Source organism: Hippocampus bargibanti, linkage group LG09 (assembly GCF_051943395.1).
Source record: "Hippocampus bargibanti isolate YZ-2025 linkage group LG09, ASM5194339v1, whole genome shotgun sequence".
Classification (NCBI taxonomy): domain Eukaryota; kingdom Metazoa; phylum Chordata; class Actinopteri; order Syngnathiformes; family Syngnathidae; genus Hippocampus; species Hippocampus bargibanti.
Genome location: NC_142742.1, coordinates 568,654 through 595,240, shown reverse-complemented (window position 1 = coordinate 595,240; position 26,587 = coordinate 568,654). Strand labels below are relative to the sequence as shown.

The 26,587-nt window shown below is 44.9% G+C and overlaps 3 protein-coding genes across 4 annotated transcripts; 1 reads left to right on the top strand and 2 right to left on the bottom strand.

Moving 5' to 3' along the window:
- Window positions 1-281: 281 nt before the first annotated feature.
- LOC148893161 (RING finger protein 145) lies at window positions 282-8,062 on the bottom strand. Its single transcript, XM_089005071.1, has 11 exons — window positions 7,871-8,062; window positions 7,456-7,715; window positions 6,641-6,749; window positions 6,445-6,536; window positions 5,789-6,015; window positions 4,829-4,995; window positions 4,609-4,752; window positions 4,355-4,537; window positions 3,082-3,229; window positions 1,626-1,982; window positions 282-1,043 (listed from the first exon to the last, which is right to left on the bottom strand). Exons 2-11 carry the CDS (start codon window positions 7,622-7,624, stop codon window positions 801-803), a joined length of 1,839 nt encoding a protein of 612 aa, XP_088861197.1. The 5' UTR covers window positions 7,625-7,715; window positions 7,871-8,062; the 3' UTR covers window positions 282-800.
- Window positions 8,063-9,924: 1,862 nt separating this feature from the next.
- cpxm1a (carboxypeptidase X, M14 family member 1a) lies at window positions 9,925-17,857 on the top strand. 2 transcript variants are annotated; one of them, XR_016115937.1, is made up of 14 exons: window positions 9,925-10,144; window positions 12,390-12,499; window positions 13,090-13,229; window positions 13,326-13,410; window positions 13,565-13,715; window positions 13,921-14,009; window positions 14,086-14,209; window positions 14,337-14,533; window positions 14,600-14,779; window positions 15,207-15,501; window positions 16,181-16,320; window positions 16,428-16,530; window positions 16,595-17,299; window positions 17,382-17,857. XR_016115937.1 is itself a non-coding variant. In XM_089004001.1 (13 exons), the coding sequence occupies exons 1-13, from the start codon at window positions 9,946-9,948 to the stop codon at window positions 16,936-16,938; spliced, it is 2,157 nt and encodes a 718-aa protein (XP_088860127.1). In that variant the 5' UTR covers window positions 9,925-9,945; the 3' UTR covers window positions 16,939-17,857. The 2 variants fall into 2 exon arrangements, 1 of the variants encoding a protein (XP_088860127.1); XM_089004001.1 differs by having other exon boundaries at window positions 16,595-17,857.
- A 1,173-nt stretch (window positions 17,858-19,030) lies between these two features.
- dcaf10 (DDB1 and CUL4 associated factor 10) lies at window positions 19,031-25,560 on the bottom strand. Its single transcript, XM_089004002.1, has 7 exons — window positions 24,916-25,560; window positions 23,077-23,190; window positions 22,785-22,982; window positions 21,887-22,089; window positions 21,712-21,789; window positions 21,448-21,593; window positions 19,031-20,951 (listed from the first exon to the last, which is right to left on the bottom strand). The coding sequence occupies exons 1-7, from the start codon at window positions 25,353-25,355 to the stop codon at window positions 20,580-20,582; spliced, it is 1,551 nt and encodes a 516-aa protein (XP_088860128.1). The 5' UTR covers window positions 25,356-25,560; the 3' UTR covers window positions 19,031-20,579.
- Between the last annotated feature and the right edge of the window lie 1,027 nt (window positions 25,561-26,587).

Here is a 26,587-nt window from a genome sequence, read left to right as displayed (position 1 = left end):
TGCGGGTCACGTGTTTACGTCATTGTTTCATGAAACACGGTGATCACATTTAGAATTCATTCATAAATCAACAGACTAATAAACACAACTAAATCACGAAGAAATATCGATTTTTTTTTGTACATTTATTTACGTATGTACATACAGCCTACATACATAACACGATCGTTGAAGAAGTGTGGATCACGTGTTTACGTCATCGTTTCATGAATCACAATCACATTTATGATTCATTCATAAATTAACAGACTATTAAATACATCAGTAAATAAATCACGGAGAAATATTGATTTTTGTTTATTTTGTAATGTTTATTTTATGTATGTACATCCAGCCGACATAGAATACACGACCGTCGAATAGTGCGAGTCACGTGTTTACGTCATTGTTTCATGAAACACGGTGATCACATTGATGATTCATTCATTTCTGTGAATAGCACACTTGTTGGAAATTTCGTGAAGTTGCTTAAAAGAGTGCAAGCCCAAGTGTTTGGTGAGTTCAACAACAGTTTCCGACGTCCTCTGTAGCAAATAAGCCTTTCACTCATTTGTGCTTTATTTGCTCTTATTTTAGCACGATTTCAACCCGTGTAACTAAAACAAGAAAATAAATCTATTATTACTGGGAAAAAAAAAGGTGTCATGAAGCGAAACTCCTGACTGACTTTTGACTCCTGACTGATCAAACAAGGTGTGGACAACATAAAGGCCTTATTTACGTTTGTCCATTTGCGTTAACACGTGACAGTTTAAGATGGCAGGACTGTACCATTGATGAAAAATGAGGAAAAAAAAACATCAAAAATGATCATCCTCAACCGGATCGTGGTCCCAATCCTCGGCCGACTCGAAGCCGTCTTCCTCCGCAGCGTGGACGTCTTCCTCCGGAGGAGCGTCGGGTTCCGTGGCGCGCTGGTTCGGCGGCTGGGTCGGGATGGTCCGGTGGCACATGGGGCAAGTTCCCTGCACGTGAAGCCACTTGCTCAGGCAGCTGGCGTGGAACAAGTGCTCGCAAGACGTGACCACCGCCGACGTCATCTCCTGTTAACACGCATGCACAGCATTCATAAGAAGAAGAGGAAGAGGAAGAAGAAGAAGAGGAAGAAGAAGAAGAAAGAAGACAAAGAGGAAAAAAAGAAAAACAAATAATAACAATAATACATTTCATTTCTAAGCGCCTTTCATAACTCTTAAGGTCACTTTACAGTCACAGGATCAGTTTTTCTGTGGGTGAGCAGCGACAGGCACACATGCCAGCGTTCACTCAACGCGGAAGTAACTCGGATAAAAACCTAGTTAGCTAATAGATAGCTAACAGATAGCTAGCAGGGCCTTCATTCAACCAGGAAGTAACTCAGATAGAAAGCTAGCTAGCTAATAGACAGCTAATACATAGCTATCAATTAGCTAGCTAGCTTTCTATCTATTTGAGTTACTTCAGGGTTGAGTGAACGCTGGCGCATGTGGCTGCCGCTGCTCACCCGCAGAAGAACTTATCCTATGACTGTAAAGTGACCTCGAGTGTTTTGAAAGGCGCTTAGAAAAAAAAAGTATTATGATTCTGATGAAAAAAGAAATCAAAGTGCTGATCTTTTGCGGGCTCTTCTTTTCTCTCCAAGCTACCATGAAGCAAATGGCGCAGACGTCATTGTGGCGCCGCAGCTGCCGCGGCGTGGCCCGGGGCAGCGAGTTGATCTTCTTGACGGCCTCCAGCCGCAGCAGGAAACTCCGCCATCCCGACTGCGCCCGCAGCCACACGTTGCAGTACGAGTGGAGCAGGATAACCGAGGCGCCGGTCCAGCTCCACTCGCCCGCCAGCGACTCCCAGACGCCGTACGCCACCACGCACACAGCCACCGCAAACTCCAGCGAGCGGCTGGCCGCGTTCACCCAGTAGATCACCTCGTCCAGGTTTTCCATGGGCTCGCTGCGGAACACCTCCGCCATGAAGAGCGAGTAGATGAACAGGGTGCCCGTCACCTGCGTCCAACGGAACGGACAAAATATGAGACCCACCCCCCCAAAATAATAAAAAAAAAACACAGTGATACCTCGGTTTACGAAGACCCCTTGGCTTACAAACTTTTCAGTTTATGAACGTTAAATTGATGACAATTTAACCTTGGCATACAAACTATTTTTCGGGATACACACGGAGCGCCACAATGAGTGATGTGTTGTTCGCCAACGAGCCCGTTGTCCCAACAAGAAAATGGCAGCCGACTTGTTTTTGTCCTCTATTCCCCGCCCCCAGGCTTCGGTTAAAGCCATGTGATTGGTCAAGAACGCAGCAGTGAGGGGAGGTGGTTTAAACATTAAAGAGACAGGCAGACGACAGAGTGAGAAAATGGATAGAAAACAGTGAAATTTGGACTGGAGTGTGGACTGCAAGGTTAAAATATCCCATCAATCAGGCTCCACAAACAACCCGCACAAGCCATCTGTACACTTGATGCAAAATACTATCAACCCACCTAAACCGAACACAATTGATGAGGAACTCGGTAAAATTATTGGAGAGAAAGCACCTCCGAGGGATCATTCCTCAAGATGGTGAAAGAAGGCTACGTTCCTAATCAAATGTTTAATGCTGATGAAAGCGGCCACTCCATTCCATCATGCCATCAACGACCATCACAAAGGTCAATAAAACAACTTTATTATACAGTACAGTTAAATGTCTTTAATTATAATACCATAGCGCAATTATTATACATAAAATAAGGTAGTTTTTGTGTAGTTTCAAGGCAGTAGAAAGTAGAAAATGATGTTTTACGGGGACCTGGGAACGGATTATTCTCATTTGAATGGTTTCCTATGGGAAATTAATTTTTGGGACACACACTTTTCGCCTGACACACTGTCTGGGAACCAATTAAGTTTGTAAGTCAAGGTATCACTGTAATTCAATATTGAGCTTTGACTATAATCCGATCTTCTTCGTAGGTTTTGGCTCTAAGTGTACAGGTTCAACGTGAGTTGCGGTATTTCCGAACTCTCAAGGATCAACTTGTCCCAGTCGGACGCCAGGAAAGAGCCAAAAAAGGAGCCGAGATGGCTAATTTTGCTCCGGGCTTACCTGAAGGGAGGTGAGCATGCATCCGGCCACCAAAATCAGGAGCCAGAAGTCCATATGGAAAAACTGTAAAATCTCATAGGCCAGGAAGACCGGGAAGACCAGCAGAACAAGACACATGCTGAGCCCACGCAAGTGCTTCCACACACTCCTGAAAAAGGTGCAGCAATAAAAAACATCACGAATGCAACCAAAAAGATGTCTTTGTCGCCATTTTGTAAAATGCTGGAACTATGTTGGGGTGAGTTGAGAGTTTCATTTTGTAGCACCTCATTTTCAAGGTCCTGGCGTTGAGGAGCTGGTGTGTTCAATGGAGTTGAGCAAGGCAAAATAACTGCTTGACGGCATACAACTATGAAGGAACTATGTTGAGGAGAGGAGTTTCATTTTTTAGCACCATTTGCAATTTAGGGCCGAGCCACAATCTCGCGGCCCACAGCAACTTTGGTCAAGTAAGTTGAGGAGTTTCACTTGGACAAAATTGAATTTATGATTTTTTTTCCTGATTAAGAAATTAATAAAAAATTGAAAATATTGAATAATAATAATACATTTCATTTCTAAGCGCCTTTCAAAACTCTCAAGGTCACTTTACAGTCACAGGATCAGTTCTTCTGTGGGTGAGCAGCGGCAGCCACACATGCCAGCGTTTTGAATTGGGGGGAATATTTGTGAATATTTAGAACCTTTTAGAAACACTTTAAAAATGTTTGCATACCATTTTTTAGGGCAAAATTAATGATTTGATATTTTGTTCTTCGCATTGATGCAATTGTTTCCAATATTTTGCATGATGTATATATATTTTTTCCCTGTTGTGGTATTTTTCAATACCCGTTTACATATTTTTCAATTAGATTTCTTTTTGCATCCCACTTTAGGTTTCCAAAATTAATTTCTAATATTCACAGTTGTACAAAGATTATTGTTATTATTGTCATTTTCTCACTTTTTTTATTTTCTTGGTATTTTTCAGTTTCCTTTTACATTTTTAAAAGCTTTAAGACATTTTTTTTGGGGGGTACCACTTCAATTGTTTTCTTTTTTTAATTGTATAGAGCACAGGTGTCCAAGACAAGGCCCGGGGGCCAAATCTGGCCCACCACCTCATTTTATTCGGCCCGCGAAAGTAAATCGAACTTGTGAAATTCCATGATGCTAGCTAGCTAAAGTCCAAAGTAAAATTTCAAATGGTCATATGTGGTTTACATAACAGTCCTTATTTTTTGACTTTGAAAACTAGCGCTGGTCGCGCGACGGAGTCGAGTGCGAGCACCTGTTGCGCGAGGCGGCCACGGCGAGGACGAGCGGGTGCGTGATGTCCAGCATGGCCTGCATTGTGGACGTGAGGACGATGAAGAGGATGATGCTGAGCAGGAAAGTCCTCTGCAGCGTCGCCGCCGCCAGAAGGCCCGTCTGCAGGGCGAGCAGGAGCAGCGTCACGCCTTCCGTCAACCCCCTGAAAAACCAAACGCAGCCTCATCTCCTCACGCTAGCTCCTTAGCCTCATTTGTTTTGCGGGAGGCTCACCTGTGCATGACGTTGTGGTCGTTCAGGGCGGCGTCGTCGCTCCCCAGGAACAATTTGCAGAGGTTGAGCAGACCCAACGCCAAGTAGGACACCGCGAAGGTCAAACCCAGCAGCGAATACGGCGTGGCACAGCATTCCGAAACACTGCGCGCGCAGATACACAGCGCAGTGGCGGGGAATGAGTTAAAAGACAAGCGCGCAGAGTGAGCCTTTCTTCTACCCGGTGAGCAGGAAGAAGAGGAAGCCGTGACGGGCGGCCGGGGACGTCACGCCGCAGCACAGGTAGACGGCGTAGAGGACCAACCAGAACACGCTAAAGAGAAGCGGCACTGCAAACCGAGTCCATATCGAGAGCGCTGCCCCCAGCAGGCGGGAGGGCGCCATGACCTGAACACAATTTTAACATCATGTTCAAGAAAATAAAAAAGACACCATGAAATGAATTAAAAAAAAAACAGCAAGGACCTGAGTTGGAGTTTGTCACGAGAATGAAAAAAAGTCAACCTTTTGCAAAAAAGACGGTTAGCTTAATGCTAACAACACGCTAGCACGTCTGGCTGCCACTGCTCACCCGCAGAAAACTTATCCTCTGAGAGTTTATAAATGAAATGTATTATTATTGTTATTATTTATTATTATTATTTTTCCCCCTAACTATAAAGTGTCCTTGAGAGTTTTGAAAGGCACTTAGAAACTAAATGTATTATTATTATTAATAATTGAAATGCATTAATAATAATAATAATAATAATAATAATAATAATACACGTGTTCAAATCTTTTCTTTAACAATAATAATAAATGAAATGTTTTATTCATAATAATAATAATAATAATATATTTAATTTAAAACCACCTTTCAAAACTCTCAAGGTCACTTTACAGTCACGGGGTAAGTTTTTCTGTGGGCGAGCAGCGGCAGCCACATGCGCCAGCGTTCACTCAACCCGGAAGTAAGTGAACGCTGGCGCGTGTGGCTGCCACTGCTCACCCGCAGAAAAAATATCCTGTGACTGTAAAGTGCCCTTGAGAGTTTTGAAAAGCGCTTATAAATGAAATGTATTATTATTAAATAGATAGAAAGCTAGCTAGCTAGCTAAATAGCTAGCTAGCCAGCCAGCTAGATGGCGAATAGATAGCTAGTATAATAACCAAATCAATGAATGTGAGTTTGTTGCACCTCCATCCTGAGCGACAACGCCGCCTTGGTGAGGCAGTAGCACGCTCGTAGCAGGAAGACCCCGCAGGCGACTTCGCTGAGCGAAGCGGCGAAGGCGTGGACGGCGGGTAGCGAGGCTACGGGGGCGCCGCCCAGGCGGGCCAGAAGGGGAAGCGCCGGGGCCCAGAAGAGCCACACCTTGCGCGTCTTCATCAGGAACGCCATCAGCGCGCTCGCCACCAGCTGAGCTGGAACATCAAAAATCATCATCACCATAAGAATAATACATTTGATTTCTAAGCGCCTTTCAAAACTCTCAAGGTCACTTTACAGTCACAGGATCAGTTTTTCTGTGGGTGAGCAGCGGCAGCCACACGCGCCAGCGTTCACTCAGCCCGGAAATTACTCAAATAGAAAGCTAGCTAGCTAGCTAATAGATAGCTAATAATAATACATTTAATTTTCATAAAAAACAACAGACACCGCTGTCCCACAATGTCCATTCTGTTTGGAAGCCTAAACTTGCTGCCCCCTTGTGGAGGGAAAAATATTACCAGAGGGCTGACCTGCATTTTATCAGCACCCCTGCATGAAAAACCAAAACCCAAACAAATTGGGGAACGGCGCTCTCCATCGCACTAACAATCCGCCATCAGCGCTTGACCCGCTGGACTGACCTGTCAGGGCCCAAACGAATCTGTTGATGGTTTCCATGTGGAGGTAAGGCGCCCCCTGGTGGTTCGAGCGCAGCTCCTCCACGATGAACTCCCTGGGAAACGGAAAGAGGACAAAAAAACATTAAAGGTGGATTTGAAAGGCCAGTTTGTTTGTTTGTTTTTTTTTTTTGGGGGGGGGGGGCCTGCTCGCACTGACTTTGCCATCTGGTGTCCCAAGAAGAGCAACATGGCGGCCAGCGCGTGCAGGTAGACGCTCACAATGTGTTTCAGTGGCAGCAGCAGCAACACGAGCATCAGCAAGTGACCTAATGGACATTGGCAACACACACACACACACACACACACACACACACACACACACACACACACACACACACACACACACACACACACACACACACACACACAAACAGCAAATAGGTGAGTTTGTAGGCGGAAAACAATCAATTTTTTTCTGCAATTTTTGTACTTCCAATATTTGTTTTTTCTTTTCAAGATTTTGTTTTTCTTTCTTTTTATACTTTTTCACAATGTAGAGTTCTTTCATGAAACATTTTTGTGCAGTTTCTAAAACATTTTGTGCAGTTCTATTGTGAAACATTTTCTGCAACAAAAAAAAAAAAAATCACCCCCCCTACTAGCACCCCATTTCAATTTTGCTGCTGTAGATGGCAAATTTCTCCATTGCGGGATTTTTAAAGGCTTTTTTATTCTTCTTATTTTTAATTATTATAACATGAATCATGTAAAAAATAAAAATAAAACATGGATGTATATGGAAAGAATAGTTGACCGAAAATATTTTGTGATCAACAAATATTCAAACAAAAGTATTTCACAATACAACATCAGAATCAGAAAACCTTTATTCGTCCCACAATGAGGAAATTTGCAGTCCACAGCAGCAATCAAAGAATATTAAATAAATACATAAATAAATAAAAGCATATCAAAGAATATCTGAAAAATCCTAAATGTTGATGGAGTTTAATAAAATAACTACGTACTCACCAAAGTAGAACATGTCAGAAACGAGCCATGCGTATTTGGTGAACATTTGTTCGTTTTTGACCCTGAAGTGCTCCGTCAAAGTCACTGTGTCATGCTTGTAGAGCAGGTCCAGCGCCAGGACGATGGGCACCCTGAGGGCCACATTGGCAAATTCTTCCAGTCGAGACATGCCCACAAAAAAAAAGACGAATTTGGGGGGAAGGGAGAAAAAGGCGTTGGTGAAGGTCACGTGGCCAACTTTTGCTTCATCCTACAATCACCTAAAACAGAAACCAAAACGTTTTGAACCATAAAACAACACCAATAGTAATAATCTTATAAATTAGAATACTGCATATAAAAACAAGCATACACAGCGGTATTATCATATCGATGGAAAGTTATGAATAGTCAGTCGGGATGAAATATAACTTACCAGGAGTCATCCTGCTCGATTTTATTTAGCGAACAAACCGTCCCACATGTTTGCAGGTCATCAAAAATTAAGTTACAACCACATTGGAAACAAAAGACGTGATTTAGTGAGAGAAAATAGAAATATTAGACAATTTACGGACGAAGAGTAAGACGCCAAAGTCGTGTTATGATTACGGTCGCCTGCGTTGCCACTTCCTGTAAACGTCACAGCGGAACTGGCCAATCCCATTGAGGAAAAAAATGGAATGTTAAATTATTTATTTTAAACTTGAACACAAATCAAAATCTTCACAAAATTGTAAAACTGTCATTACTAAGAACGTGAAAACAAAAACATTCTATACGATAAAAAAGCATGAACGAGCCACGAGGTTGTTTTCCGTAAACGTCACAACCAAATCCTACAATCAGACTGAGTGAGAGTTGGAACCTTGAAAGCGGTAATGAATGTACACATTTCAATTACAGTCAAAGTATTTTGAAATACCACAAAGTTGAAATACTATTTATTGACATAACCGATTTAATTTAGTTTGTTTTACAGTTTATGATATGAAATGATTTGCATATCTACCTGTTACAAATGGTATAGCAGAAGCGACCAATCAGATTGATTTAAAAATACATCTTTGAAAACATCATGGCAAAACATCTGATAGAAAATGATGGACATATTTGATGAAAAAATGTAAAATATTTCGAAATGGCAGAAATTAAATATGCACTTATTGTACACAAAAAGGCAGAAATATAACAAGAAGAAAAATACAAACATTTGACCATTAAAAAAAACTGCTGGATACATAATTACGACTTTCTGTGTCCCGTCTGAAAAAACACCGATGAGGCACAAACAAGGGCGGGAAAGTGTTCTGGACGCCATCTTCTTCTTCACGCTTTAAATGACAACCGACACCTTCGGACAAGTTGCTCCATCATTTGTAAAATTATTTCAAATAACTTCTACTGAGTGCATTTGACAAAGATTCCAGCGCATATGGCAATATTTTACTTTTTAAGACTCGCGCTGAATATTCATGAAGTCTTGTTTTTGAGTTGGTGACGATAGCTGATAAGTGACGTCACGGAGGGAACACCCCTGACTGAGAACGCGACACACAATGCATTTTGGGTACTTTTTTCCATCTGAAAACACTGTGTAGATGGCGAAATTAGGAGGAAAACGACATAAATAACGCAATGGTGAATCGTTGTGTGTCACAGCCAATTGCGATAAGATGCATAAAGAAGGTGGAAGTTGATACAAATTCTCAGCGGACAAATCAGCCCATTTCCAACGGAGCTTGTGCGCCATCTTGTGCATTTTCTGGGCGCTACATTGGAGTCCAGACAGCTCCAATTGATACGCAACGACTTCTTTCATCGATGGCAAACATGTATGCTTTCCTCTTCAGAACTATTTGAATCATATTCATGAGTGGAGGAGTAACAAGAAAGCATCTTTTTTTCTGAATCTGAACTCTTTAAAGCCATTGTTTTGATTCTGGAGCAAGGCAGTTTGTGAAGGAGTATCTTGGTGTGATGTCACGAACAAGGGGGCGGGACTTTCTGAATCTGCCGAGCTCATTTTGTGGCAGTTTTGGGACACTTGAAGTCATTTTAATGGGTGTTTTGCATTTGACTGAAAATATCAGCCTGTGTGTTTTGGCTATTTTGGATGCTATCAAACGTTTTTCTGATGTCAGTCAGGAAACAAAAAAATGGTGTCGCTTGTCCTTTAAAACCTCAACACTTGATGACTTCCATTCTTTCTCCGCTGGTCTGAAATCCTACTTTGTCCTCTTCAGCCCATCCCAAAAAAAACTGTTACATCCCTTTTGCAACCCTAATTAGAGTTTGTGAGCAGTTTCGAAACCCTAAATTCAGGAAGTGTAATCAATCACTAATTAGAAACATGTACACTTGACCACTTGGAGGCGTTAGATCTTTGGGGTTCTTCAGTTTTTGTTGTTGCAAGGTCTGTAGCCCCTCCTACCTGCCGCCCCCCCGGGCTCAATCCTTATAAGCCATGTCCCAGCTCAGACTCTGCACATGCAGCCCACATAGAGCAGGATGGAAAAGTCAGCCCTGCTCTTCTTGCTCTTGTTGGCGGGAACGTTTTGGGCGAGCGCCGACAACGCCACGACTCCCGAGACCACCGGCGGGACCACGGCGACGTCGACCCCGCGCTTGAAGACTACGACCGCACCGCCGCGTCCTAGCACCGTCAGCAAAAAGGAGGAAGACAAGCAAAAGGAGAAACTTGACATGGGTATGAGCAATCCTTAAAGGACAACCGACGCCTCCGGACAAGTTGTATCCATAATTTGTAACATGACTTCAATTGACTTCTACTGTGCGTATTTTACAAAGATTCCAGCGCATATACATAGCTAGATTTGACCTTTTAAGACTCGCACTGAATATTCCGGAAGCTTTGTTTTCGAGTTGATGACGATCCCCATGTGACGTCACGTTAGGACCGCCCCTGACCGAGAAAGCAACACACAATGCATTTTGAGTACTTTGTTTGGTCTGAAAACTTTGTGTTGATGGCGAAATTAGAAGGAAAACACAACACATAAATAACGCGCTGGTGAATCGTTGCGTCTTGCACCAAGACTACTATTTGATACTCGTTGACACAAATTCCCAGCAGACAAATCAGCCCATTTCCAACAGAGCTTGGGCGCCATCTTCTGCATTTTCTTGGTGCTACATTGCTGTCATTGACGGCTCGAATTGATATGGGAGGACTCCTTTAATGGATTGCAAACATTTATGCTTTCCTCTTCGGAACTATTTGAATCCTATTCATAACTGGATGAATAACAAGAAAGCATCTTCTCCAAATCTGAAGCCATTGTTTTGATTCTCCAGCAAGGCAAGACGTCCTGGCGTGACGTCACGAACAAGGGGGCGGGACCTTCTGAAACTCGCCATTTCCGGTTTCAAATTGAAGTACTTTTTAGACACTTGAAGTCATTTTTATTGGTGTTTTGCATTTGACTAAAAATATCAGCCTGCGTGTTTTGGGTATCTTGGATGCTATCCAACGTTTTTCTGATGTCAGTTAGGAAACCAAAAAAATGGTGTCGCTTGTCCTTTAAATATCCTTCAAACGGGAATTTTAAACAGGATTAGGGTTTTTAAATCAGGGGCTTCCAAATTAAAACCTTGAACCTGCGTTGAAACCCTAATTCGAAAACCACAGACTGTCTTGAAGCCACAACCCAAATGCAAAACCCAAAGACTAGTTTCAAACTCCAATTATTGACACCTTTACCCGACTTAAGCCCTAATTAGACCACAACTTAACACCGTCGTTTTGAAACGCTGAGCCTAGTTTGAACTCAAAGACTAGTTTGACCGGTCTTGAAATTCACATTTTAAACCGTACCCCCTTTTATTTGAAACAATGTGAAACCCGACCTACATTGTGAAAGCGTGTCATGGAAGCAGGTCATTTGGTCATGTTTTGAGTGTCCCAGCGCCAGATGTGCGACAACCCCCCCCCCAGACCCTCCAAACAAGTCTGCTATGATCTGCCTCCAAGCGTGAGAACAAGCTGAACTTTCTTAAGCGCCGATCCGTCTTATGGGCTGTAAACACACGCACTCATCTCCGAAGCAGACGAACGGAGCCAAAACACGCCGCCGTCAGCATTTCTGATAAATGCTGGCGTTATGACTTGGGAATTCCCGGCGGATGGAAGATTTGAGTTTTATCCTAGACCCCGGTTACGCAACAAAATGGCTTATCCGGCCCTCTTCCTGCTCCTGGTTGCCTTCGAGGAGCTCCCGCATAGCTGAGCTACTCTGATTACATCGCATTCACTCTGAAGCATTTTTGAAGTCAAAGTCAGCTTTATTGTCAAATATGCTAATATGACAGACAGCATGAATGTCCTCTCAGACCCAGCGTGAAAGGCACTAAAAATGTGGCTAAAAGACAGACAATTGATAACAGACAATACATGTCATTTGTGAATGTCAAGTGAGGCAGTGTCGTATGTAAAGTGACGTAGTGCATTGTAGTGTAATGCAAAAACAAACAAAAAAAAAGGTTGAAGTGAAGTCTTGCAGAAAAAAAACACGAAAAAAATAGAGTTCATGATGGTAGTACAGCGAGTAGAGTTCGGTGAGTGTGGCAGTGGGATTGGGCAGGGGGGGCAGGGCTGGGAGGGAGTTGATGCGGCCGTTTCACTTTTTCCCCAATTTATTAGGTCACCGACTTTATTCCGGAATGGAATACATTCTGGTTTTTTTCCCCTTTAACCTCAATATTCAAAACGTCACAAAGTGAAAACCGATGAATACTTTCCGGCGGCACTGAGCGAGCGTTGCCCAAACGTTTTCTTTCACAGGCTCGAAAACTATGCTACAATGCTAGTGCTACTTGCAATGGCTTTGCATTTACTTTGAAAAATGGCTACCTGACACAATTTTGGGCGTTGGCGCAAACTCGTACTCGTACCTGCTGTCAATGATGCCAGACGTGTCTTTGACCTCCACCAGGATGTCCTCCTCTAGGTCTGGAGTCCCTCAGGGTGGACGATACCCAAATCCAGGCCTCCTCCTTCCAAAGGTTCGGTCTGGGTCCACACAGGGGAAGGCTCAACATCCAGGTTTGAGCTCTGTTCCATCTCGCATCATTTTATTTTGGATGATTATTTTTTTGGACTATATACAGTAAAGTCTCGTTATATCGATATTCAAGGGAGTCCGAAAAAATATCGATATAACCGGGACTATCGATATATCCAATATCGATATAACGAGACTTTACTGTATATATATATATATATATATATATATATATATATATATATATATATATATATATATATATACGGTTGTGTGTACACACACACACACGTGTATATATATATATATACACACGAATACACACACACACACACACGCACACGCACACACACACACACACACACACACACACACACACACACACACACACACACACACACACACACACACACACACACACACACACACACACACACACACACACACACACATACATATACAAATGGCAAAAACAAAGAAGAACGGAAGAATAATAGCAGGAAAGGATCTACGTCTTATGAAACGACTCAGCAGGTCTGAAAGCAATTAAGTGTCACTCTCCCGAGCCAACAAGTTTGCGGTTCCTCCCAAAGCTGACCAAGCATTTCCGCATCCGTGATGATATTTCCAGTCAGGCATCGAGGACGGCGACCTGTACGACGGCGCCTGGTGTGCCGACTTCAAGGACCGACACCAGTGGTTGGAGGTGGACGCCTTGCACCTCACCCGCTTCACCGGAGTCATCCTGCAGGGCCGCAACACCATTTGGAGGTCAGGTGGTGTCAGTAGCCGGGTTGGGTGGAATCCCCCCCCCTCCCCCCCCCCGATTGGGTAATCTGAAGCGGTTTTACGTGTGCATGTGAACAGACGAGACTGGGTCACCAGCTACAAAGTGCAGCTGAGTAACGATTCCATCAGCTGGAAGAGCAGCATGAACGCAACGCAAGAAGCGGTAAGACGCGGGCGGTTGCGTAACACCGGCCGCGCTGTAATCATTTCAAGGGCTGCAAAACTTGCAAAAACCGCAAAGCCACAGGACCCCCTACCCACCCAAGTCAATCCGCCACATTGTTTCACACGAATGTGTGGCATCCCACTCCATCCAGATCTTTGAAGGCAACGGCGACGGCGAGAGTCCGGTGCTGGCCTTGCTCCCCGTGCCCGCGGTTGCGCGCTACATCCGCATCAACCCGCAGACTTGGTACCCCGATGGAGACATCTGCCTACGAGCCGAGATCCTCGGATGTCGCCTTGAAGGTAAATACGCATCCACCGAAACAACATTTTTTGGAGAGGGATCTGGAAAATGCTGGTTGGATCTTGTAATCTCATGTCAAGATGGGGGACGGAAGGCAACAAAAATTATCCTTGTAGGCCGTAGGGTAACAAAAACCCACATCAACGTTGGGTATGAGTACTTATGGACAAGCCCCCGGCGCGTAACCCTCGTTCCCTCTTTCAGGGCCGCAAGAGACAGTTTCTTCAGAACAGCAGACCAAGTCAAAGGATAATCTGGATTTCCGACACCACAACTACCAGGAGATGAGAAAGGTGAAGGTTTACAAGCCGTTGCTCGGGTTTTACGCGAGGAAAACGTTTAACCTCCGTCGTTCTCCCTGTCCGGAAGTTGATGAAGTCGGTCGCGGAGGAATGTCCCGACATCACGCGCATCTACACCATCGGGAAAAGCCACATGGGCCTCAAACTCTACGTCATGGAGATGTCGGATAACCCCGGGAAGCACGAACTCGGTGAGGAGCAAGCACCCTTCGAACCCGTCCACTCCCAATGATGGACGTCAAAGATCCATGTCGGAGAAATAGTACATTAAAACGTACGGGACATTTCAATGAGTACACGACGACTCGTTTTGATCAGGCGAGCCGGAGTTCCGCTACGTGGCCAACATGCACGGAAACGAGGTCTTGGGTCGCGAGCTGGTTCTCAACCTGATGCAGTACCTGTGCCGCGAGTACAAGAGGGGAAACGGCCGCGTGGTCCGGCTCATTACCGAGACTCGTATTCACCTCTTTCCCTCCATGAACCCGGACGGCTACGAAGTGGCTTACAACAAGGTACGTCGTCCTAACCGGTTGCTAGGTGTTAATTGACTTGGATCTAAAACCCTCGGAGTTCCTCAGGGTTCCGAGCTGGCCGGTTGGGGCGAGGGACGATACACCTACGAAGGGATCGACCTCAATCACAACTTTCCGGATCTAAATACCATCCTGTGGGATGCTCAGGCGATAGCCGAGGACCCGTCTAAAGTACCCAACCACTACATTCCGATTCCGGAATACTACACGAAAGAGGACGCCATGGTAAGAACACAGGCAGAAGCAACAACACTAACCCACAGGCCCACAGTAAAAACTGTCTGAGAAGGGGGTCCCAAAACAAAAGTAGAACCTGGATTTATGGGACCAAAAACACCAAAATAGATTCTTGCAAAGGGACCCAAAAAGAACAAAAAAAAAAAACGTCTGAATCACGTCCATAGCACACGTCTGTGTAAGATCTGAGTCGTACAGGAATGGTCCATCGATGAAAAGGTTTCTTCAGCCGTCATCTGTACTTATTTGAAGGTGTCGGACGTTTCGCTTCTTATCTTTTAGATAATACCTTTTCATCCACAGCACAGGAAAAGTAATCGCACCCCGAGTAGGACCTGAAACAACCAAACGTGTGACCAAGCCAAGGAAGAAACCATCTAGTAATGTCATCTTGGCCACTTCCCGTTTGGCTCAGGTGGCGGCGGAGACGCGCGCCGTGATCAGCTGGATGCAAGACATCCCGTTCGTGCTGGGCGCCAACCTACACGGGGGCGAACTGGTGGTGACGTACCCGTACGACGGCACGGAGTTTTGGGCCCCGCAGGCCAACACTCCCACCCCGGATAATTCCTTCTTCCGTTGGCTGGCCACCGTCTACGCCTCCACCAACCTGGCCATGGCCAACAACGAGCGCCGCCTGTGCCACACGGACGATTTCCAGGCGTACAACAACATCATCAACGGCGGAGCCTGGCACCACGTACCTGGAAGTAAGTCGGCAAATACGTTCATGTCTGAAAACAGACAAGAGGTCAGCCATTTTGGCTCAGAGATATTGTCAAGAACATTTGCCTCTGAGGCTAGTTTTGCTTAGCAACATGAAATCGGGGAGGCGAGAACCAGGGGTAGACCAGTTAAAAAAAAGCTACGCCTGAAAAGACATCGAAATTTGCCATTTTATGCTGTGCGGTGGATATTTTATCTCCGTAGCACTCTTTACAAATTCCAAAGAAATTCGGCCTCGAAGTCGAGACGGGATCTTTGAGTCACATGAGGCTATCGTGAGTCAACTTACACAATCTCTCAAGTCGGCCATTTTGGGTGCGCAGCAGACATTTTGGCTCTTGAGCCTATCATGAGTAAACTTACTGAATAGCTCAAGTCAGCCATTTTGGCTCTTGAGGCTATTGTGACTCAACCCACACAATCTCCCAAGTCAGCCATTTTGAGTGCGTAGCAGACATTTTGGCTCTTGAGGCTATCGCGAGTCTCTTCTTTTCCTTTCGGCTTTTCCCTTCAGGTCGCGAAGCTCTCAAGTCGGCCATTTTGAGTGCGCAGCAGACATTTTGGCTCCTTTGTTTTTTGTTTTAACAGACGTAGTACAGGTCTCAGCACTTTGATAGTTTTGAACTCAATCCGAGGTTGCCATTGAGTTGTTTTTTTTCTCAGGCATGAATGACTTCAGCTACCTGCACACCAATTGCTTCGAGGTGACGGTGGAACTCTCCTGCGACAAGTTTCCTCACGCCAGTGAGCTTCCCATTGAGTGGGAGAACAACAAAGAGTCTCTCCTCATCTTCATGGAGCAGGTCTCGTTTCCCCGCAGCAAAAAAAAAAACCCAAAAAAAAAAAACATTTTGATTTCCATCTTCAAAGATTTTGATCTGGGAATCTCACATTTTTCCTGCGTTGTTAGGTCCACCGAGGCCTGAAAGGGGTGGTACGAGACAAGGAGAGCAAGAAAGGAATCGAGGACGCCGTGATCAAGGTGGAGGACCACGGGCATGACATCCGAACAGGTATGGCGGCGCCACTCCGGCGCCAAGCTAGCGCTCACATTAGCCGTCTGCTCCTACTACGTAGCCGCCGACGGAGACTACTGGCGCCTGCTGAACCCGGGCGACTACAAAGTGGTGGCGTGGGCCGAGGGCTACCTTCCGGCGGTGCGGCACTGCCACGTGGGAATGGAACCCCGCGCCACCGTCTGCGATTTCACCCTGACGCAAACCCCCGCGCAACGCCTGAAGGAGATCCGCGCCAAGGGCGGCAAGATCCCGCAGGACCTGCAGCTGCGCCTGCGGGCCCTGCGCCTGCGCAAGCTGCGCGCTAGCACAAAGGCCATCAACCAACGACGAGAAGGTCGGAAGATGAAACGAGAGCAGGCCCGCGAGGCGCGATCTACTTCCTCCTTGCGGTTAAGGTCGTGAAAAACTCGCAGGACAGCTAGCGCGCTAGCCGGACACGTCGTTAGGTAACACCTGCCGATCCAAAAAGGACGCTTGAAATGGATTTCACTTGATTGTGTTGTCCGATAGTAAAATCACTTTTTGGAGAAGGACTATAGCTATTTAGGTGGCTAGCTATCTAACTTGCTATCTGTTGTCTATCTATTAACTATTTACTAGCCGGCTATCTAGCTTTCTATCTATTTAGCTTTCGATTAGCTATATAGCTATCTAGGTGGCGAGCTATCTAGCCAGCTATCTGTTGGCTATCTATTAACTATTTACTAGCTGGCTAGCTAGCTTTCTATCTATTTAACCTTCTATTAGCTATATAGCTATCTAGGTAGCAAGCTATCTAGCTATCTACTAGCTGGCTAGCCAGCTTTCTATCTATTTAGCTTTCTATTAGCTATATAGCTATATAGGTAAGTAGCTAGCTAGCTATCTGTTGGCTATCTGTTAGCTATCTACTAATTGGCTAGCTGGCTTTCTATCGATTTAGCTTTCTATTAGCTATATAGCTATCTAGTTGGCGAGCTATCTAGCTAGCTATCTGTTGGCTATCTATTAACTATTTACTAGCTGGCTAGCTATCTTTCTATCGACTTCCGGGTTGAGTGAACGCTGGTGCGTGTGGCTAACGCTGCTCACCCACAGAAAAACGTATCGTGTGACTGTAAAGTGACCTTTTGAAAGGCGCTTAGAAATGAAATGTATTATTATTGGGGATGGGGCACATCAGTATTTGTGTTCCCCCCAGTTTGTATTTTGTCCTACAAAGTGAAAGAAGAGCCAAAATACCGTTTTTGTGCAATATTTGTGCAATTGATGTCGAAAAAAAAAGCATTCCGAGTTATGTTGCGTTGCAGAAAGTGTGAAATGAAAGTGATTTGTTCATCGTTTTTTGTTTTTTTTTTGTATTGGAGGGAGCCACAAAATGGAGCCATATCGCCCCCTTCTGTTGCAATGTTGGTGGTGCACAAGTCACGTGATCAAATAGAACAACATTTTATCGCTTTATAAACAAGTTTTTAAACAGCAAATTGTGAGCATGTAGGCCTCACCTGAACTGATTTCTATGAAAATAGGTTTTCCCGCCCAAAAAATACCAAAACAAAAATATTTGTAATTCTCCAATTAATTAAAAAAAATATTAAAATATTAAATAACTTTTGTGGCAGTATTTTCCCCCTCACTGGTTTTCATTTGTCGAAAAATGTGCTTTATCAAAAAAAAAAAATGCTTCAAGAACTATTTAAAAAAAAAGGCAGAATAATTTTTAAAAATTACTATTTTGGAGACGTTGGCTAGATTAAAATATCCCCTAAAAAAACAGCAATTTTACATTTTTTTTTTTTTTTGCAAAGATGAAAAATGGCATGAAGCCCCCCCTCAATTGTCAGCTGGTCTGATGTCCAGCGATTTGATTTTGAGTCCAACAAATTATCGTTTGAAATAAATGTTTCTTCGACTGTTATTTGGCTATGTTCATTTTTAGCCTACGCTGCCATCTTGTGGCAAGAAGTCAGAATGACACATTGCAAAACAAATCCATTTTTTATTGATATTTTTGCAAGACAAAGTACCTTTTCTTGTGTCTGTGTTTGATCGCTCAGGATGATTTGATGCATGAATACAATTTGGCGTCGCGTGTACATCTACACAAACGTGCGCACAGGACAAAAGGAAATCATATGGGAAAAAAATTGAGTCTTCATTTTTTTTCCGAAAATTTGCCCGAACACATTCAAATCTTTGGAATTTTCTTTTATTTTTAAAACATTGTTTTTCTATAAAAATGAATCCTTTTGAGAATGATTGATATTTTTTGTCCTCTTCCGTTTGGTTAAAATCCAAATTTGCAATGTAAAATGTAAATGTAAATATATTTTTAAAAAAGTCAATTATTAACAATTTTGTTGAGAAAATTTTGAATATTTTCTGCATACGAAACATTTTTTTCCAAGAAAAAAAACTTTCAGACAAAAAAAATCATAACACTGCAAAATTAAAGTCAACTCTCTCAACTTCCAGGAAATAAATTGTAGAATAAAAAAAGCAACCATTTTTGAAAAAAAAAAAAAAAAAAAAATGTCATCCACGTTCCAAGAACGACTTTGTGTTTTTTGAAGAAAAAAAAAAAAAAAAAAATATTCTGTTCTTGTAAAAAGTCACCTGGGGGAGGGGGGCGGGGCTTGTCATCTTATTCAGAAAAAACAGTCAAAATATTATGTCATGTTTTCTGCTTTAAAGGACAACCGACACCTCCGGACAAGTTGCGTCCATAATTTGTAAAATCACTTGAAATGACTTCTACTGAGCGCATTTGACAAAGATTCCACAGCATATAGCTAGATTTTTTTGTGCAAATTTCCCCATTGTGGGACGAATAAAGGTTTTCTGATTCTGATTTACCTTTTAAGACTCGCGCTGAATATTCAGGAAGTCTTGTTTTCGAGTTGATGACGATCCCCTAAGTGACGTCACAGAGGGAACGCCCTTGACCGACAAAGTGACACACAATGCATTTTGGGTACTTTTTTTTCGTCTGAAAACACCGGATTGATGGCGAAATTAGAAGGAAAACGACATCAATAACGCCATGGTGAATCGTTGCGTGTCGCAGGAAATGGCGGTAACACGCATAGAGAAGGTGTAAATTGACACCAATTCCCAGCGGACAAGTCAGCCCATTTCCAACGGAGTTTGTGCGCCATTTTGTGCATTTTATGGGCACTACATCGGAGTCCAGACAGCTCCAATTGATACGGAAGGACTTCTTTCATCGATGGCAAACATTTATGCTTTCCTCTTCACAACTATTTGAATCATATTCATAACTGGATGAGTCACAAGAAAGCATCTTGTTCTGAATCTGAACTCTTTAAAGCCATTGTTTTGATTCTGGAGCAAGGCAGTTTGTGAAGGAGTATCCTGGCGTGACATCACGAACAAAGGGGGCGGGACTTTTTGAATCTCACCACTTCCCGAGCTCATTTTGTGACAGTTTTGGGACACTTGAAGTCATTTTGATTGCCGATTTGCATTTGACTGAAAATATCAGCCTGCATGTTTTGCCTATTTTAGATGCTATAAAATGTTTTTCCGATGTCAGTTAGGAAACAAAAAAATGGTGTCGCTTGTCCTTTAAAAAAAAAAATAAAAAATCCCCTGTTGACGGTCTTTGGTGGAGAATTATTATTATTTTTTTTTTTTCTTTGATGTGAAAAAATATTTGTCATTTTGGGATGAAAAAAACGTCAATGGGCTAGTCAACCTGCCAATCAAGTGGAGGACTCGTGCAGAGCAACTGTCGCACTCATTTTCACGCCAACAAACATTTTACAACGTCCGATAATGACCTTTTTGGAAATGCGGCGGCGGAAAACACACGCTAGCGTGAGGGCGGGGCCACGAGAAAAAGGCCGCGGCGCAGATTCCATCCCCCACCTTTGGAACTGGGAGGCGGACGCGCTAGCCACCCGCTAGCCAGCCGCGAGCCAGCCGACCACCCCCGATGGGCAATTTTCGACGCGACAAAGCGTTTGACGTCACCCGGGCGCGCGCGCGGGTGGGTGCATAGAAGACGCGGCGGCGGGCGTACCTCAGGGCGTAGGTCCGGTCTAGAACTTGGGCTGGTAGAGCGCCACCCGCCCGCTGAGGCATCCCGAGGCCAGCTGGCAGTGGGTGGGCGAGAACTTGGTGGTGAGCACCACGTCGCCGTGCGAGTAGATGGCGCGCACCTCGCGCAGGCAGGCGGTGGGCACGGGCGCGCAGTCGGCCAGCTCGCCGCAGCTTTGGTCGAAGGCCAGCAGGCGCACGCCGTAGCCGTACGGCGAGCAGATGAGGCGGCCGTCGGGGCTGAAGCACAGCTCCTTGATGTAGCCCCGCCCCACGTTGGCCTCCTCGATGTAGTGCGTCAGGCGCAGGGAGCAGCGCAGCGACAGCGGCGGCCGGCTGGGGGCGCCCTCTTGGAACTCGTACACGCACGTCCACTGGTAAAAAAAAAGCAAAATGGCGGGTTGGACAAGATACGACGGCGCCGAGGCGGGATGACGTCATCTTGGCTCAAAATCATTTTGTTTATTTCATCGGTTATTTCTTCAGCTAATAGCTATCTGTTCCTTAGCTGATAGTTATCTGTTCGCGAGCTAATAGCTATCTGTTTGCTAGCTAATAGCTATCTGTTCCTTAGCTGATAGTTATCTGTTCGCGAGCTAATAGCTATCTGTTTGCTAGCTAATAGCTATCTGTTCGCTAGCTAATAGCTATCTGTTCGCTATCTGTTAGCTAGCTGTTCGCAAGCTATCAGCTATCTATTCGCTAGTTCACTTCTTGCTATCCATTTGAGTTACTTCCGGATTGAGTGAACGCTGGCGCGTGTGGCTGCCGCTACTCACCCACAGAAAAAAAAAGTATCCTGCGACTGTAAAGTGACCGTGAGAGTTTTGCAAGGCCCTTGGAAAAGAAAAGTATGATTGTCGTTGTCACCTCGCGGTCGTCCATGTTGCTGGAGCAGCGGATGAGCGCCGCCCAGCCTTTGGGGTGCAGCTGCAGGGACGTGATGCAGCTCCCTCGGTCCCGCTCGCCCGGGATCTCCGGGGTCAGGACCTCCAGGCTGTTCCTGGGAGAAAGGCCTCAAAGACCAGGATGTGGCTGTTATACACCATCTCACGCTTTATTTTATATATATATATTTATAGCCAACCGGAAGCTAGAATTGGACAATAATAATACATTTCATTTGTCTCTCACCTTCTCTGTGAGGGTGCAACTTGGCCGAGTCGTTTCCGTGGCGAGGCCCAGCCGAGCGGGACGCCAACGCGCCTCCGTCTAAATAAGCGTCAAAGACCACGTCGTCAAAGACACACAGAAAAAGAAAAGAAAGAAAAAAAACGGCGCCGCCCTAGAGGCTCTTTTCGGAGCCAACCTGAAGTGAGCGGGGTCCTTCGGGCTCGCAGCATGCGGTAGCTGCCCACCTCCAGCGACTGCGTGAGGTCCAGGTCGTGCAGGATCAGCAGGTACCCCGACGACGTGGAGATGAGCATCTTGGAGCAATCGGGCGTCAGCCGCATGCGCATCAGGTAGCGCGTGTGGAAGAACTTCTTGTGCGGGCATCCGTCCTCCGTGAATCTGCACCGCCACATTTCCGGCCGGGATCAACAACCATGTTGGAGTGCGCGGAAGAGCTTCGCAGAGGCAAAAGTAGCGCTTAGCCGCTAACGCGTTGCCGGTCAACGACGTCGGAGTGAACTAGAAGAAGCCATCCTCGTGGCATTTAATGTCAAAGAACTAGGTTGATATTACAATACAACTTTGCCAGAGTTAATTCCTAAATGATATGGGTCTGGAGTTATCTGAGCTTGAAATGGTGGCGTCTGTCCAAAATACAAGACCTACATATTGATTGATGACTCGCGGAACATTGAGTTTTCAGGACTACATAAATATTCAATTCAGCGTTCGAAACCTGATGTTCTCTTCTTTCGTCAGGAAGAAAAGAGTTAATTCCTAAACGATACGAGTCTGGAGTTACGTGAGCCTGAAATGGGGGCGTCTGCACAAAATTCAATACAGACATATTGATGGATATAGCGCTTTAAACAACATCTGAAGCTGGAACAAAGCGCTAACATGGACAAAAGGCAAATGCTGCTCCCTCATGGAAGGGCAAACATCGCCAGAGGTCTGACCAGCACTTTATCGGCACCCAAGCAAGAAAAACAAAACCTGAACAAATTGGTCCTATATCCAATTCCCAGGAACAACATTGAATGAGTTCCGAATGCTTTTCAAGGAAGGAAGGAAGGAAGGAAGAGTCAGGTGACCTGTTGGTGTCCCACGTGATGACGTTGCCGTCAAAGCCCGAAGTGACCAGCAGGCGCGTGTTGGTGTCGTACTCGATGTTCTTCACCCAGCTGGCGTGGCCGTGAAGCGAGCACACCTTGGAGTTGAGCTTGCGCAGGTCCCACAGCGCCACCGTGGTGTCGTCCGAACAGGTGGCGAACAATCGGTTGTCCAGGAACCTGAAGCGCCGACGTTCGGACCAAAAAAAACAACGTTCGTTAGCGACATCCAGAATCGCTTTTTCGACGGGTAAGAGTATCCAAAAAACGTCACCTGATGTTGTTAACGCAATCCTCGTGAGCTTCCGTCAAAGTTTTGATATGTCGGGATGAGATGGGATCAAAAAGAAGGACTTCCGTCTGCTCGCAGGCTACCGTCAAAACCGATCTGAGGAGCACGTCCAAAAGCCGCGGTTAGCATTTCAAAATGGAGTTCAAAGCTCGATAATCAGGGATGAGAATGACAAATGAGAAGAAAGGAGCACACGCATATATACTGTGATACCTTGGCTTACGAACTTTTCAGTTTACGAACGTTACATTGATGACAATTTTACCTTGGCATACAAACTATTTTTCAGGATACACACAGAGCTGCCACAATGAGTGATGTGTCGTTTGCGAACGAGCCCGTTCTCTTAACAAGAAAATGGCAGCTGACTTTTTTTTGTCCTCTATTCCACACCCCCGGCAGTGATGGGGGGGAGAGAAAATGGATAGAAAACAGTAAAATTTGGACTTGTTTCAACTTCGATAGCTCATAGACTGCAAGGTTAAAATATCCCATCAATCAGGCTCCACAAATAACCCGCACAAGCCATCTGTACACTTGATGCAAAAAGCTATCATCCCAGCTAAACAGAACACAATTGATGAAGAACAAGTGTAAAATGATGGCAGAGAAAGCACCTCCAAGGGATCATTCCTCAAGATGGTGAAAGAAGAAGGCTACGTTTGTTCCTCATCAAGTGTTTAATGCTGATGACTCCATTCCATCAAGCCATCAACGACCATCACAAAGGTCAATAAAACCATTTTATTATACCGTACAGTGTATTTCTTTAATTATAATACAATAGCACATTTATTATACATAAAAGAAGGTATATTTTGTGTCGTTTTAAGGCTTAGAAAATGATGTTTTATGGGCACCTGGGAACGGATTATTCTCATTTTAATGTTTTCCTATGGGAAATTAATTTTGGGGATACACTCTTTTCGCCTTACACACTCTGTCTGGGAACCAATTAAGTTCGTAAGCCAAGGTATCGCTGTATTTAGCTTTATCTGCTCATTTTGGTGTGAAAAAGTCGGAAATCCGCCAAATGGCGGACAATTCTCATCCCTGTAGAACGGAGGACCGAAGACGTACGTGAGCCGGCGTCCTGCTTCGGCTTGACCCGCTTTTAGCGAGCCGTCTAGTCGCCTTGACCTGGCAACTAATCCACGTTGACCAATTGACCCACTCTCATCGCTCACACGCTACAAGCGTGATCGGACGACTAAATGTGTAAACAGATGAGTAACTCGGCGTGAAATAAAGCCTCTTGAAGAAGAAATGATTTCATGCGGCATTGTGACAGGTTTAAGGCATCACTTTTTGGTTTCAAGACTTGGGTTTCAAAACCAGGGTGAAATTAGAGAAACGGTGTCAATGTCATTTTTTGCCGCCGGCTACATTGTAGTTATGGTTTCCTCTCGGGGGACGTTAGAATGTCTCATCCCCTCCACATATTACACACAACAATTTAATAACGAGTTTTCACATTTGAAGTCAAAAAAATGACCGTTATTGTGGTTTACATCCAACAATTTGACATTTTGGTTCAGACTTTAGCGAGAAAAATGGAACTTGACATGCTAGCGGGCCGAATAAAATGATGTGGTGGGCCAGATTTGGCCCCCGGGCCTTTGATTTGACACATGTACACACAAAGGAGTTCGGTGTCAGTTTCAAGACAGTTTTTGGTTTCAAAATAGGGTTTCAAGCCTCACTTTTGGTTTTCAGAGGGGCGGGTTCTAACCAGGACGGTTGTTTAAGATTAGGTTCGTCAAACAACAATCCCAGATTTCAATCCCAAAGCCGAAGTTTCGAACGAGTTGAAGGCCTTACCCGTCTGGGGAATACTCCAGGTTGAACACGGCACCGTGAGTCTTGGTGCTCAGGTTGACCGAGTCGGCCGCCGGGTTCATGGAACTATACAAGCTCGTCATGGTCCTAAAATTGTCCCGAACGGGATCCACAAACACGCCCCGTCTGATGGACCTGTTCTGAAGCCAGGAGAACAGACTTGTGGGCCGACCGGCGTCGCAGCCCGAACCCCCGCCGCCCTCGTCGCCGCCCCCCGCCGGTCGAGGCGCGGCGCCTGCTTCTTGACGCTCTTCGGTCACCGGTGGGGAATGGGGGCAGCTCCGGGTGACGTCTCCGTCGTCGTGGTCCGAGCCGTCCGTGTCGGGGTCTTTGTCGGAGTCGTCACCGCCGTCACCGCTGCTGCTGCTACCGCTACTGCTGTCGGGCCTGTCCCGCGGCTCGTCGGCGTCTTCCGAGCTCATTGTGGCCTCTGGCGAGATATCCGAGAGTCGGATGAGCGCGGTCCACCGGCCGTGCGTGAAAGCGGAGTCGCCTCAGCACCGCCGTGGGGCCATGGTGGTACGAGAGGGGAGGGGAAGGAGGGCGACAGAAGCCGACAAACGACGCTTGTTGTCAGACTCGCCTGAACCGAACCGCCGTGGGGAGAAGCGGACGAAGCTGGAAAGTGCATTCAAAGACCAGTACCGGTTATACTTTCAAAATAAATACAAGTGAGTGCCGAATCACACCATTCTGCGTTGCAAAAGTGAAAAGTAGGAAACTTAGCGTCGGTGTATAATCAAATAAAAACTATTATATTCTATTCACATTTTGATTTCATATGATTAAAAGGTACCAAATATATTACATGTAATCTAAAGTACATTACCGGAAATAACTTACTCGATCGATTATTTTGACTTAGCATCGCCATTTTAACATATGGTACGTATTTCCGCTTCCGCCATTTTCTTTCGGTGCCATCCAAGTTCGTTGCTTCCACCTTGTGGATGCTCGTTGCCTACTCACTCATTTCCTTCAGTCAAGTCAACTTTTGGCTTTGTATATTTTTTTTACCCGATTAAGCACGATAGTAATGATCTTTGACCTATGCAAACACACAATAAAAAACACATATACACCAATGCAAAACAAAAAAGAGGGACGGGGGGCTATTGAAATGGACTTTGAGGGTCACCTGGTTTCAGTAGGCGCCATGCTAGTGACAGTGCAATTACACAAAAAGAAATACAAAATCATACAAAACCCAAACTTGAAACGACTTGAACCTATAGATCGAGTTTGAAACCTTAATTTGATTCACATTGATATTGGCAGTCATCTTCCTGGTTTAACTCCAAAAATTTGCCTGACTGACTTTTGTCGGCGCGGAATGTCATTTGATGTGATTTGTCATCGCTGCCATTTTCATAGCTTACAAAGTATGGTGTCACATGATTCAAATTTAATGTCCACTCGGTTAGGGTCTTCCATGTGACCTACACATGCATACACTTCTCGGGGATTTCTGAAAAAAAAAAAAAAAAAAAAAAAAAAAAAAAAAAAAAAAAAGTTTCAGTGAACAACCAAAAAAAAGCAACACACAACAAATTCAAGTCGAGCCAGGAACAGGAAACACAAAGATGGCCATCATCTATCAACCTTGATTTCAAAGCATACTCTCGAGGACTGTGAGAATCCAAAACAAGGGCGC

Coding starts and splice junctions, on each gene's coding strand:
- LOC148893161 (XM_089005071.1), bottom strand. CDS start 7,624: ATGTCTCGACTGGAAGAATTTGCCAATGTGGCCCTCAGGGTGCCCATC. Junction 6,016..6,444: donor ATTCGTTTGGGCCCTGACAG/GTCAGTCCAGCG, acceptor TTGATGTTCCAG/CTCAGCTGGTGGCGAGCGCG. Junction 4,996..5,788: donor CGTTGTCGCTCAGGATGGAG/GTGCAACAAACT, acceptor AATTGTGTTCAG/GTCATGGCGCCCTCCCGCCT.
- cpxm1a (XM_089004001.1), top strand. CDS start 9,946: ATGGAAAAGTCAGCCCTGCTCTTCTTGCTCTTGTTGGCGGGAACGTTT. Junction 13,411..13,564: donor TGAACGCAACGCAAGAAGCG/GTAAGACGCGGG, acceptor CACTCCATCCAG/ATCTTTGAAGGCAACGGCGA. Junction 16,531..16,594: donor CGGGCATGACATCCGAACAG/GTATGGCGGCGC, acceptor CCTACTACGTAG/CCGCCGACGGAGACTACTGG.
- dcaf10 (XM_089004002.1), bottom strand. CDS start 25,355: ATGAGCTCGGAAGACGCCGACGAGCCGCGGGACAGGCCCGACAGCAGT. Junction 23,191..24,915: donor CTGGAGTATTCCCCAGACGG/GTAAGGCCTTCA, acceptor CGTGCTCCTCAG/ATCGGTTTTGACGGTAGCCT. Junction 21,594..21,711: donor GTTGCACCCTCACAGAGAAG/GTGAGAGACAAA, acceptor CTGGTCTTTGAG/GCCTTTCTCCCAGGAACAGC.